We start from the raw sequence: 14,072 nt of genomic DNA, 5'->3' as shown, positions 1-14,072 counted from the left end.
TTTTTTTTTTTGTTTCTAATCGTAAAATTACGAGTATAGGAATTTTTACGATTCGTAAAGAAAAAAAAAGAGAAAGAAAAGACGGAAAAGAAAAATTAGCTGAAAAAGTGTAATTAAATTTTAAAAAATTACGAAGAAACTTTGGACCCGTCCTATAAATACAATTATATATCTTCTTACGTATCTATCAAATAATCGTTCTTATCGTCACGGACAATTAGAAAGAGATTTAAAAAGACGCGAATTCAGTTCGAAGAAATCAAGCGTTTATTTTTTCAGTGTAAAGTATTTTAATTGGTTTCAAGAATTTTTCTATGTACTTTGTAATAGCTCGACGGTTTATCGACAGTTTTTCGGGCTACGCGTAAAAAAGAACGAAGGGCCACATGTTTCGAGGTAGATAGTTTTTATTCTCTCTCTTTCTCTCTCTTTCTCTTTCTCTTCCCTTCTGTTTCTCTCTCTCTTTTCTCTTTTTTCTCTCAAATTTATTTTTATCAAAGGATGGACCACGAGAATGAGGACGCGAACGCAAAGAACTCAGCCGTAAGATATTATTTTGAATATTGTAGTCGTTGAAGTCGTTGAAATACTGTTACCGGAACATTGTTGCATCGAGCCTTTGCCGCTCGTAAAAGGACGGAATCGCGTGTGCCATAAGTACGGTGCTTTGTGAACATCCCGTAAAAGGTGTTCCAAGGCAGGTAAAGCATTTTTTCACTGAAACGATTCTACCTGACCCACCTGGCTTTTATGTCAGATATTTTTCGGAAGATCGTTTCTAAGGGAATTCAGGTTTAACGAGAAAGAGAGAGAAAGAGAGAGGATCAAGAAAGTTATTTTCTATATTTTATAAAATACACGATTATTACGGTATTATGGAGTACAATTTTTTATCAAAGTATATATATGTATGTATTTGAAATTTTTATCAAACAAACGCATTCTATATGGAATATATACATATATATAAATTTGAGAAAAACTGTAATATATTTGATATTATATATATATAATATATAACTTATGCTTTTTATATATAAATCTATATATATATATATATATCACTCTATTCATATATGTATATATGCATATATAAAATGTAAGTTTGTTCGATAGAAATTCCAAAAGAAATTGGAAGGATCATTCGTCTCGCGAGTAGCATGGATTAAGAAGTCAATATCAGAGCTTTTGAGATAAGGTAGATATTGCTCTCATCTCCCTCTCTTAAATCTTACTTCCTTTCGAAAGTTACTTCTCTTTTCTTTCTTTTTTCTCTCTCTCTCTCTCTTTTTTTTTTTTTTTTACACGCGGTAGTATTAAGCCACACTAAGAAGAAATGTATACAAGATAGTCTGACACTTTCATGGTCGTCTATAAAATGTTAGACTGGAGTCTTACAAATCTTTGATATCAAAAGTTCGACGTAAAATTCTCTTTGCGCGATACTACAAAATCGTTCGATTCGAAGAAACTAATCTTATATTAAATTCGATTTATTCTTATCGCAATCGATATCAATACTGTGTATCCTAACTGTGTATATGTATATGTATATATATATATATATATATATTTTTTTTTTACTGATTTTTCATATCAGCGTTTAAGCTACATTTGTATTGATAAATAATTATTAACGTAATCTTTTTAGCTGGCAAATAGAATCTTAGTTAATTGGTAAAAATTATGAAAAATTATCGGAGTGATATCTTGCGAAATGGAGAAGAAAAATAAAGGATCCAAATAAAGGATGAAAGAAAAATAAAATGTAAATAAAAGAAATATTTCTTGCACGTGCGTATACCGGAGATTTTTGACTTTTCTAAAATGGAAAGACCCGTGTCAAAAATATTTCACATCCGAGGACGTCCGGTTGGCCACGCGCACTGCGTGTGTCGTTGACTGACGTCACGACACACCTGCTTCCTCACAGCTGTTTCCTTCGGTGTTCGTGGTGGCAAACCCTCTTTGACAAATGGATTTATTTCCTATCTTTTCTCCAATTGTTGCCACTGCAACTTTCTCTTCTTATTGCGAATAAAGTTTCTTCGAAATTAATTTTTCGTTCTAGGAAAATTCATACGAAATAAAAAAGGAAAACGTTCTGAAAATCCCTCGTACGCGAAGTTCAAGAAAAATTCAATTCCGCCCAAGCGCATTACCGGATTAGAAACAGCTTGGACATAAAATAACAGCGAAACATGACGATAAAATTCATCCAACGTTCCAGAGAACTGTCTACGTGTTTCAACGTTTGGTATAAGAAAAAAAAAAAAAAGAAAAAAAAAATGAAAAGGAAAAAAAAAAAATAAGAAAAACCGATAGTATGCATCCAATCACTCTCTTCGGAATAGAAATAAAGTGTTGCTGTTTCGTGTTTTACGAACGAAGAAGAGTAAAAATGAAAAAAACAGAAAAGGAAGGAAGAAAAAGAAAAGAAAAGAAAAGAAAAGAAAAGAAAAGAAGAAGACAGAAAAAAGAAAAGAAAAGAAAAGAAAAGAAAAGGAAAGGAAAGGAAAAGAAAGAAAAGAAAATATATTCGAACTAGGCCATTGCTATGTAGTTCGGTATGTCGAATAAAAAGAGAAATAATGATAAGAGGATAATGGAAAAATCCTGTAAGTTCATCTAATGAAGAAGTGACAGTAAATTTTTCACGGACACTTAAACCCTTATTTTTTTATATACCTCCCATGCGGTTTTTGCTACCTCTCTTTACTACCTTCTCTCTTTCTCTCTCTTTCTTTCTGTCTCTCTCTCTCGCTATCCTTTTTCCCTGGAGTATTAGTTTGATTTGCGATTTATCTAGCCATTTTTTATATTTATACCCTTCGTGCTAGGTGGAACTGACCAAAAAACGATTCTGTAGAGAAAGAGAGAAAGATAGAAAGAGAAAGAGAAAGAGTGAGAGAGTAGTTGAGATGGGAGTTACACAATGGGGTTGCGTATACTTATCCCTACCCCTTATCGAGAAACGATACGAAGCGTGTTTTACACAGACACACACCTCTGTTGGCTGACAGAGTCGTAACAGATGCAACTCTCTTTATCTCTCTCTCTCTTTCTCTCTTTGACTCTCACACGTTATCCATTTCTTCCTGCTTCTATCCCTCTCTCTATCTGTCTACCTATCTACCTCTATCTCTATCTCTTTCTCTCTCTCTCTCTCTCTTTCTCACAGTAGGATACGATCCTTTTTTTTTTACAGAAGGGCGAAACATCCCCTGAGACATCCCTTCGGACGAAGGGGAAGACGAGTTTTGTGGCTGGTTCGGTTAACTAGAGTATTGTTAGATTATTATTTCGGTACATATCGCGCACTTGTTACCTCTTTGTGCGGTCATATGGTGAAATGCTAAGGACGACTGGGCGCCTTCGGACGATAGTCAATGAAACGTTATTTTTCGAAATGGCACTGTCCCTTGATTATGATTACGATTACGATTATTATTATTATTATTATTATTATTATTATTATTATTCTCTTTTTCAATCAACGATACCCGCATCGTCTTTGATTTGATATTCGTGCGAAAGTGGAATACTTGTACTACTTGTCTCGGATGATTGAGGGGATGTCAAAATAAAAAAGGGCAAAAAGAAAAGAGAATAAAGAAAAAGGAATGAACGTTCTTCGACGTTATTCACTGTAGATAACTGAAAAAAAAATTCTCTTTTACTTTTTCGATCGGTTTTTAGTTACTCTGACAAATAAACAACGTACTCTTTTTTTCTTTCTATCTTTCTTTCTTTTTCTTTTTTCCTTTTTTCTTTCTTTTTTTTAAATAGAATATGATTTAAGAATTTAATGGGGAGATAGTAGCAATGGGGTAGAATCTATAGTGTATAGTAGAGGGGTGCTTCTACCTTACTTACTATTAGAGATATCGATGAAATTTAAGTCGGGTACTCGACGAATTCACGATTGGGGTGGAGCGAGGAGAGGGGTAGGATCCTTCTGTAAGAGTGACGATCATCGACGATACGTGGGATCATGTTGTGTGTGTGTGTGTGTGTGTGTGTGTGTATGTATGTATGTATAGAACCCTTATGTGGGACAGGTACTATTGATTAATATTTTAAAATACGATGTAGAGTATTTCGTTCGAAATATTTCTATTTAATTATTTTAACCTATAATAAATTCTAATCAATTTAAATATATGTAGAGTATAATAGTTCAATAATTAACGAAATTATATAGAATATTTATAATCATAAAAACTTCATATAAATAATACGTTTCAGAGAAAAAAAGAAAGAGTCGATTACTATAAATATAATATAATAATTAACGCGTACACACGCACACACACACACACACATATATGTGTTTAAATCGTACGTTCTGTTTTTTATAGGATTAAAAAACAAAAGAAAGAAAAAAAAAAGAAAAGTCAAATCAAATCTTCAGTCAAAAAAATCGATAAATACTCCAAAGATTTGTTTCATTTATTTTTCTTATATAGATAAAAAAACTTTGAACGTGCATATAATATATATATATATATATATATATATATATATATATCATAAAAAGAGAACAACCGAGCTGACATAACCAAGATAGAGATTTTCCTAAAGAAAGAATCGATAATTCGAGCAGGATGCGTTTTGTTCGATGCGATTAAATCGAATTGAAGCGAGAAAATGGATGAGAGAGAAAAAACGAAAAAGAAAAGAAAAAGAATAAGAATAAGAAGAAGAAGAAGAAGAAGAAGAAGAAGAAGAAGAAGAAGAAGATGGTCGGTATCGACGAGGACAATGATCTCAGCTTGGCTATGGAAACATCTGCCGTTGGATCACGGCATGTCCTCCTTCGAACGAGCCGATCTCTCGATCGCATCCTGAACCTTGTCCCAGGCTTCGGCAAGCATAAGCATTCACATTATTATCCTCGTCTTTACTATAAGAGCATACCATCTCACTCTTTCTCTCTCTCTCTCTCTCTATCTATCGCTTGATCCTCCCTCTCTTCCTTCGTTTTCCTTCTCCTCCTCTTTCTCTCTTACTCCTCCTTCTTCTTCTTCTCCTTCTACTACCTTCCAAGTGATCTTTTTTGGTCCACGAAACATCTGCGGCAGCTGCGAGGCGGTGGCCCACCACAGGGCTCTCCTTCGAGTCCGGGCAGGTGCTCACCTTCTCGAGCTTCTCCCTCGCCTGCCAATTACGCGTGCCTTTTTCTGCCTCTTCTATATATCCATCCTCTTTCATTCCTACGTGATGCTCCTTTCTCTTTTCTCTCTCTCTCTCTCTCGTTCTCCCTCAATCTCTCTCTCTCTCTCTCTCTCTCTCCTTTCTCTCTTTCTGACCGACTGTCTGTCTATCTGTCTCCTTCTATCTCTTCTTCCTGTTCCTTCTTGTCCTCGATAAAAAGGGCTTCTCGTTCAGCTCGATTCGTTCCTTCTCTTCCTTCATTTTGGTCCAGCGATGCATCTCTCTCACTCTCTTTTTATTTTTCTTTCTTCTTTCTGTCTGTCTCTCTCTCTCTCTCTCTCTCTCTCTGTCTATCTTTCTCTTTTTCTCTCTTAAGTCTTCAGGCAATATCGAGGCACGTGCACTGTTGGCGCGCACGCTTAAAGCTATGGGCCATATTCGATATCTTTAGCAACGTAGAGAGTACAGCATCGTGTGCAGAAAGAAATCGACAGATTTCTCCGCCTCTTCGCACTGTTATGTATGTACTTACATATGTATGTATTGGTATCGTGGATCAAGCCATCTTCTCTTCCTTGTTTCTTTCTCTTTATTATTATTTTTTCTTCTTCTTCTTCTTCTTCTATCATGAACACGTGCCCTTGCGATTTCATCGTTCTACCCTTCTCGACACGTTCGTTCATTCCCTCGAACTTCTTCTCTTTTTTATCGTTTAACTTTATATATGTGTATGCGTGTAGGATATCAGTTTAAAAAAAGGAGATCTAACTTTTTAAAATTTGTTTGTTATATACATTTTTTAAATGCGTACTTTCTTTTCCAAGTATAAGCCATTGCGTTAAGAAAAGGTGTCTAACTTTTAAATTGTGCCCTAATTGCAAGCAGTTAATAATATTCTATTATTACAAAACGTGTTCAACTTTTTAAATGTATCATACTTTAATTGCAGGAAGAAAATTATGTCATCTAAAAATTAATATAAACCAACAAATGTTTTCTTTCTTCTTCCTTTTTTTTTTTTTTTTTTTTTATGGACTAGGTCTTTCTAATCTAGTAAGATTTCATCTTCTTGGGGAATCCAAGTCCTTCAAATTTATACACTTTCCCGCAGTTTATACAGAAATATAATTTCTAATTTATTGAAAGTCACTATTCTAATTTAAAAGTAACTTTCTCAAGGAACTTCTTAACAGAGATCCATTTAACAAGGTTGACAGTTTATAATACGACACCATAAAGTTCGTGTCTCTTAAATTGAATAAGTTACTTTAAAAATACGCGCTTAATATGTAATTTGAATTGTTCGCGGATTATTAAAAGAATTATTACTTCATCTGCGTTATTGCAAAATTTCGGAGATTATTTATTCTTCATTCGTTATTTATTAAAATACTTTTTATTCTCTACAATTATTCTAGTAAAACATATTATCAAAGTTGGATGCTTTATTAACGAAACATCCTGTATATAAGAAGGTGTATTTACGCATGATATCACATAACTCAAATTCTCTCTCTCTCTCTCTCTCTCTCTCTCTCTCTCTCTCTCTCTCTCTCTCTCTCTCTCTCTCTGTTTGGTCTACGTGATATGTCGGATTATGTGAAATTCTTGGAATTGTGTCCTTAGTTCGACTGTCACGTACAGAAACGTCTTGTCGATTCTCCTACTTAACATTAAACGTAAGGACAAGTGTCAAATTTAAAAAAGAGTTAACAAAGAACGGCTAAGAAAGTTTAGGCTCTTATCGTAGATCTCCCTCTTTGTATGTAAGAAAAAGGAAAGAATTTCAAAAAAAAAAGAAAAAAAAAAGAGAAAGAAAGAAAAAAAGAAATAAAGACAGATAGCGAGAGAGAGAGAGAGAGAGAGAGAGAGAGAGAGAGAGAGAGAAAAGAATGAAAAAAAGAAAAGTAGGATCAAAGTATTAGCAACGAAGTCGCGTTCGTTTTGCTCGTAAGATTCGACACAAAGAAGAAAGAGAGAGAAAGAGAAAAAGAGAAACAGAAAGAGAGACAAAGAGAAAGAGAGAGAGAGAGAGAGATTCGCGCGTGAAACCTGCTCGTGCAAAGGACGCCAGTCGGCGGCGGCGGCGGTGGAGGCAGCGGTGCCTGTTTTTCTCGAAGAAAAGGCAGAGGAGTTTCGGGGGGTTCAACCACATGCCTCCGTGCTTCTCGGATTCCATATCTAGCAGCTGCCCCCTTGTCGCAGTGCATCTCATTCTTCACGGAAGTTCTCTTATATTTTGTGAACGATTACACGAAAGTTTTTTCTACTAAATCGTTTCTTCTTCTATACGTTTTATATATATATGTATATATATATATATATATTATATATATATATACCTTTTCTTTTTTTTTTTAAGAATCGAAGAAAAATTTAATTCGCTCCTTCTTCGTCTTTTCCTCTTTTCTTTTATTATTAGAGAGAGAAAAAAAAAAAAGAAAAGAGAAAAGGAACTAATTCAATTCGACTTATTCTTTTTTTTTTATTTTGAAGAATCGAAGATTCGTTAGTTTTTTCTTCTCTCTCGCTCTCTTTTTCTTTTTGGTTTTCTTTTTTTTTTGCTGTTATATTAAAAATCGATTTGTTTCTTCCATTTGATTAGGTTTGTCTTCTTTTTTTCTTTTTTTCGTTTAGGATTGAGAAAGTAGCGACGAAAGAAAAAAATAGTGACGTCTCTCGAACGTCGGATACTTGTATAATTTAGTATTATTTAACGAGGATGGAGTTTGATAAATCAGTAAGATCTATTTAAATAAATAGATGTATAACTTACCCGTACAGCATCGCAGCTCCTGCTATACCTCCACCACATTGAGCTGCTATGTAAAGAGCTGCGCGTAACGGTGAGATACGACGACATAAGGAAAAGGATATTGATACGGCAGGATTTACGTGTGCTCCTGTAAGTGAAAAATATACGAAATAAATATACATATATATATATATTTTAATTCTTTATTTTTCATGTTTATAATTTAAATATATCGAATATCAAATCGATTTCATAAAAAGTTCAGAAATATCAAACAAATTCATATATTTGATATACTTCATTATTTTTAATTCATTATATATATATATAAATAATATTTGTAATAAATATTGTATAAGTTTAATAAAAAAAGATTGATAATAAAAAATTCCATTGGATAGGTAAATGAATTGGAAACGCACGTATACATAGAATGTAACGATATAAGTATAAAGAGAAAGAAATTTTTATCAGAGAAAACCGAATGTTAAATAAAAATTAAAGAAAAACGAGGAAGTAACGTAGGCGATTTTAATTCGTTGATTAATTACTTTCCTTGTTTAAGGGATAAACACCAACACGTTTGGAAATTTCTAACGAGACGACCACAAAGAGACATTCGAGATACTCGTGCTCATCTATCGCGAGCGTGTAAGTGAAGAAACGTAAATTGAATGTGCCCACATGCCTTCGAATGAACGAGTTACGCGTAAGTATCTACGTATATATGTATGTATAATGCATACATATATAAACGTACATGTATATATACAGATATATACACGGTTTGCTATGTAATAGGTTAACGAGCTAATCGAGAGGGACTGCGAGGGCCGACCACAAGTGCCTCTAAAACGAGGGGTAAAGAGACCATTTGCGAAACGAGATGTTCGTTTTGAAATAGAAAAAGAAAAAAAGGTATATTAACTTTCGCCAATGTATCTTTTTTCTTGAGATTTAAGACGAGAATTTCATATTTTTAATTGATTCGATTGAATTGAAATGAAAAAATAAATATAAAAATCGACAATTAAAAATAAAAATTTTTATTTAAGGAAAAGAAAGATCGTCTCACCGCTAACATGGCCAAAGATGAAATAGATCGCTGAGACAGCGAAACCGGAAGCAATTGCGGTCGCCAGGATGGAGAGTCCGCTTCCGGAGACTGCGGTAGAAGAGGCTGCTCCGGATACAACCAAGCCGAAGAGGAAAGTTGCGAGGCACTCGACCGCGACCGCCCTCCAAAGTTCTAAACTTCGCGCCTCGGTTGACATTGGTATCCTTCTTTCGGATAAATCAGGATTGTTCTCTCTGATATTCGAAAGTCTCGTCAAAAGATTCACGATGTGCGCGTCCATTTCGCGTGGCAATGATTCCGTCGTCATATTTTCAAATTTCGTTTCTTTCAAATTATCGTATAGAAGAATTCTTTTCTCTTCTTTATTAGTTTTCTATTTTTATATATCCCGTTAAATTATCGATCTTAATTATCCTTTTGCTTCATTTATTAATTCGAAACAATCACATCGAAAGATCATAAAAGTCGACACAAGTTTTATCTTCTTTAGTTTTATCTCGATGTAAGATAGATCTCGAAAGAAAATTCCTTCACATATAATTTATCGTACTATTGTTGCGTGTTTCTTCATAATTCTTTTAAAATGTCACATTCCTCGAGAAACGATGATTATCACCGCGATTATACGTTCGCGAAAAACTTCGTTTTACGCGTGTCTTCTCTTTGTTTGTTTACTTTCTTTTATATATATTCTATTATATATATGGATGACGATTCCCTTTCTCGAAAATAAACGAGGAAGAGGAAGAGAGACGAAGGTGGCCGATGTTGCCACAACGGCAACGCGCTCTCGAGTGACAAGCCGATCGCGCTCTGAAGAACAAGTGGGCCCCGGAGTGCGCGAGCACCCCCACTGTACCGCCCCCACCCTCTCACAACCGTCGTATGATGATCACCGGTGCATCTGGTGGCTGCAACTTGCATTCTGTATGTTCGTCGAGAAATTCGAATCTTTCGAACTTGATAATCTTCTTTTTTCTCTTTCCCTTTCTTTCTCTTTCAACATTTATTAATGTAAATTATGCATTTCTTTCTTAACTATTTTTGTTTAGATAATCATACAATTTTGTATACAATTTTTTAAATTATTCGCTTATACAAAATAAATGTAGATCATACATTTTTTCCGATATCTACTTTTTATGACAATAATAATATTATAATTAGTATAATTTTATATATGTATATATGTATCTAGAGATATAAATTTATAAAAATAGATATATATATATTATATAGATTGTACAATTTCTTTTTCTGATAATTTTTGACGATAGTGATATATTTATACCTTTTACAGTATAATGTGCAATTTTTATGATACACGTTTATAAGAATAAATGTCAATTATATATTTCTCTTTCAACAATTTTTGATGTGATAATTATATTGTAATTTGTATAATATTCTACGATACGATATCTTTGATACAAATTTCGTTTCATAAAGAAATTACTTAATACGTTAAATTAATGAAATATAATTTATTAAATTAACATCTTAGTGGACTCGCTAGATCCTATTCCCACGGGTTCAAAGAGTATTTTAATGTCCAACTTCTCACAAAAAAGAAGGATGTACGCGCGATGGGATATGAACAAGGAATATAATGGTACCCATTTGGATCAACTTTGTGCCGAATGAGGATGAACTTCACTGTGATCATGTGTGCGTAATTTTAAATTCGTAACATAGATCCTTTTCCCAGAAACAATTTTGTTCTGGTAATATAATATATAAAACGTATAAGTAAAGAACGAAAAAGGCCAATGATTCGCACGCAAGAAAAAAGAAATGAAACTTCAAATCTCTAAAAACTTTTTTTATAATTTTGAAAACGTATCAACATAAATTTTGATTATTAAATATTTGAAAATTGTTATATTGTAAATAAACGAATTTCTTCAGATTTCGAATTGTGTCGTTTAGTTTTTGAAGGAGATAGACGATACAAAGAAAATAAGCAAGGTCGTTTACGAAAAATGACCCCGTCGCTTCGAGCGTGACGATATAAAGTTGGATGAGAGAACGATAGTGCGCGTGTACTCATATAATTAAAGCTATTCGGCCATTTTAGCTTCGACTGTACCAACATATATGTCGTGCCGAGACTGGGATGGCAATAAATTTTCCAATTACTGTAAATTGAAGAACTTGCAAGCTGTAAAAGAGTATACACAGATATAAAAAGCATTTCTTTTATAATGTTACACGTAATTATATTTTAAACATTTTAATTATACTCGCATTCGTTTCTACATTTGTAATTTATCTTCTAAGATTAACGTTTTAACAAATTTTAATTTAATTAATTTCACACTTATTATATCTAATTTTATCTGAAAAGAAGAAAGAAAACAAAAATATCTAATTTAATATACAATTAAAATTTAAATTAAAACTACCTGCATCTACGTTTTATCTATGCATTATCACTCGAAATGATTCGAATAAAAATAATTTTTATTGAAAATAATTTAGGAACTATTATGTTCAAAATTGCATGTTTGATATCGTAATTTATATTTTCCTTTAAAGATTCACACAATGACGAATTTTTATTCAATTCAGTTTAATTTAATTTGATTTAATTTCATTTCATTTAGTTTTGGTCAATTTTGGCCCAAAAGTCTTTTTATCCGAAACATTTTTTAAATATTCTAATTCTGAATATAACGATGATTTAACGCGAATTTAAAAGCGTATCACTTTGTTTATAGGTCGAGGATAATGTTCTCGAGAAATATAGGTCAATGTTCATTTTATAAAACGATGTGATCAGAGTTCTCATATTTACTTGATAATTTTAACCTCGATTTTCACTCTCTCGTAAAATATTTACGATCACGATCGTAATTTATAATAACTATTGAAATTATAATTTCATTGATCGATCAATGTAATATAATGCGGTACATACTTATATATCGTAATTCGTTTTTCTTTCTCTCTGTTTCTACACGTTCCTACATATTTTATATATTTACATCTTTCATTTTATTTTAATCAACAAAAATTTTTATGTGTTAATAAATATTATTATAAAAAAATGACCAATCAATTTATAAGAAATTGAAAAAGAAAAAAATAAAAACAGTGTGTATATCAAATTTCTTTGAAAATTTTTTATTCCTTTTCGTTTTGTACAGTTGATAATTACGATAAACGTAAAAAATATATCATAGAAATTATAGTGTTTATAAATTATTCACTTGTCACGAATATACACATGTTCGCATATGCATGCAATTTGTGTAATTATTAAAATATAAAATTATATAAATCATTATTACAGTATTGTATTGAATAATTATTGTGTTGAATAATTAGTTGATTTTAATGTTACCAATTTCCTTACATAATTCATTTAATTTAATTTAATTTAATGTAATTAAATGGAACATTGTCCTTCGAATTATATTATCTTTAACATTTATTATATTTCAATAACGATTTGAATTCAATTACGAATATAACCTTATATAAAACGCATCACTTTGTCACTTTTATTTGTGACAAATAAAAGTAAAAAAAAAAAAAAAAAAAAAAAAAAATTAATGACAAATACCTTGTAAAATAAATATGCACGGTATATATTTATACGAATATTTTGATCGTTATAAATAATCAAACGTCAGAATTCATGTCACTTATATTACTTATTGATATTTTCTTATAAATACCGATCATATTTGTCGACAAACAAAAATTTATCAAATATTTAGAAATACTAACCTAATAAATAGTAGCGTTACTTTCTGCATATAATATCCGTTCAATGTTCATGTGTTAAAAAAACGTATGAATATCGCATGATACTCGAATTACATATTTGATACTTAAGAGGACTGTACTGTTAATTACACACTCACACCCTTTCTCTCTCTCTCTCTCTCTTTCTTCTTTTCACTCATTCACTCTCGACATTATGACGACGTTAAAATAAAAATAAAAAAAAAAAAAAAAGAAAGAAAGAAAGAAAGAAAGAGTTCGCTTCTTTCAACTTGGAATTAAATTGAAGTTGGAAGTAAAAGAAAAAGAAAACACACTCGAAATATCTCGAAGTATCTCGAAGTATCTCGAAAGGAGTAAATAGAAAATATAATTAAAAAACGATAGTTAAGATCGATATTTGTTAATCGATCTTTCTCGAAGACATCTTCATTTGATTGATTCATTGATTTATTGATTTATCGAATAAAATGAAAAAAATGTCACTGACCAAATCGAATTTAAACAAACGGAAACTTACACCTTATACGATTATTATCAGACGATTATTATCGCTATCTAATCAAATAGTGTAACGAAATACGTTAGGTTTGATGATCGTGCGTCACGAAAGTCAGTGCATTCCGTTAAATTATTACTTGTGCACAATTAGTAACTTCCGACGGACGTTCCAAACTTACTATATATTATCCGTACATCACGAATACAAAGAAAGAAGGATCGTTCGTATATATATATATACATTTCTAATTCTCGATCGTATCACGAGTCTGTGTCTGTGGAATCTCTTTTAGCAAACGAATGAATGCGTGCGTGGGTGATTCTAATACTCGTTCTCGAGAAGTCAGTGACGCTACGATCGTCAGACGCGTCATTTCTCATTCGTTCAAGTACGAAGTACGAGGGGTTTATCGTTTCTTTTCGACATTTTTCTTTTTTCCTTCATTTTTTCCCTTTTTCTCCGTATTTAAAATATTCGAAAAGTGAAACATATTCTTTTTATCTATAAAAATTTCGTCGTAATAAATTCGATTTGTTCGTCGATAAATTGCTTACATACACGTATCTATCTATCTATCTATCTATCTATATATATATATATATATATATATATATATATATAAACATGTGAAATTATTTAATCAGAAATAATTTCGAAATTCAATTCAGAAATCAGTAAAATTTCGAAAAGAGAAGAAATAATCCGTATGAAGATAAGAAGATAAAAAGATAACTAGGATCGTTCGAATCGTTTGTACGATAGGAAGGAAGAAAGAAGAAGAAGAAGAAGAAAAAGAAGAAGAAGAAGAAGAAGAAAATTCTAGTTACTTTATATGGCAAGATTTTACT

The 14,072-nt window shown here is 32.0% G+C and overlaps 1 protein-coding gene and 1 long non-coding RNA gene across 3 annotated transcripts in view; one reads left to right on the top strand and one right to left on the bottom strand.

Moving 5' to 3' along the window:
- Positions 1-9,133, top strand: part of LOC122635015 — a 23,111-nt gene extending 13,978 nt beyond the window's left edge. For both annotated transcript variants that reach the window (XR_006328539.1, XR_006328540.1), the window contains exons 2-5: positions 7,942-8,062; positions 8,478-8,621; positions 8,714-8,830; positions 8,968-9,133. This is a non-coding gene — a long non-coding RNA (uncharacterized LOC122635015). The remainder of the gene's footprint in view (positions 1-7,941; positions 8,063-8,477; positions 8,622-8,713; positions 8,831-8,967) is intronic.
- The window catches only part of LOC122635010 (neurogenic protein big brain), a 21,608-nt gene extending 12,304 nt beyond the window's left edge, over positions 1-9,304 (bottom strand). Inside the window, exons 1-2 of the mRNA XM_043824701.1 lie at positions 8,988-9,304; positions 7,934-8,060 (exon numbers count right to left, since the gene is read on the bottom strand). Coding sequence (XP_043680636.1) covers positions 7,934-8,060; positions 8,988-9,297 — 437 coding nt within the window. The 5' untranslated portion in view covers positions 9,298-9,304. The remainder of the gene's footprint in view (positions 1-7,933; positions 8,061-8,987) is intronic.
- Positions 9,305-14,072: the final 4,768 nt, after the last annotated feature.

This window comes from Vespula pensylvanica, chromosome 16 (genome assembly GCF_014466175.1).
Source record: "Vespula pensylvanica isolate Volc-1 chromosome 16, ASM1446617v1, whole genome shotgun sequence".
In the NCBI taxonomy this organism is placed as follows: domain Eukaryota; kingdom Metazoa; phylum Arthropoda; class Insecta; order Hymenoptera; family Vespidae; genus Vespula; species Vespula pensylvanica.
The sequence above is the reverse complement of the archived record's forward strand: the minus strand, read 5'-3'. Positions and strand labels throughout refer to the sequence as shown.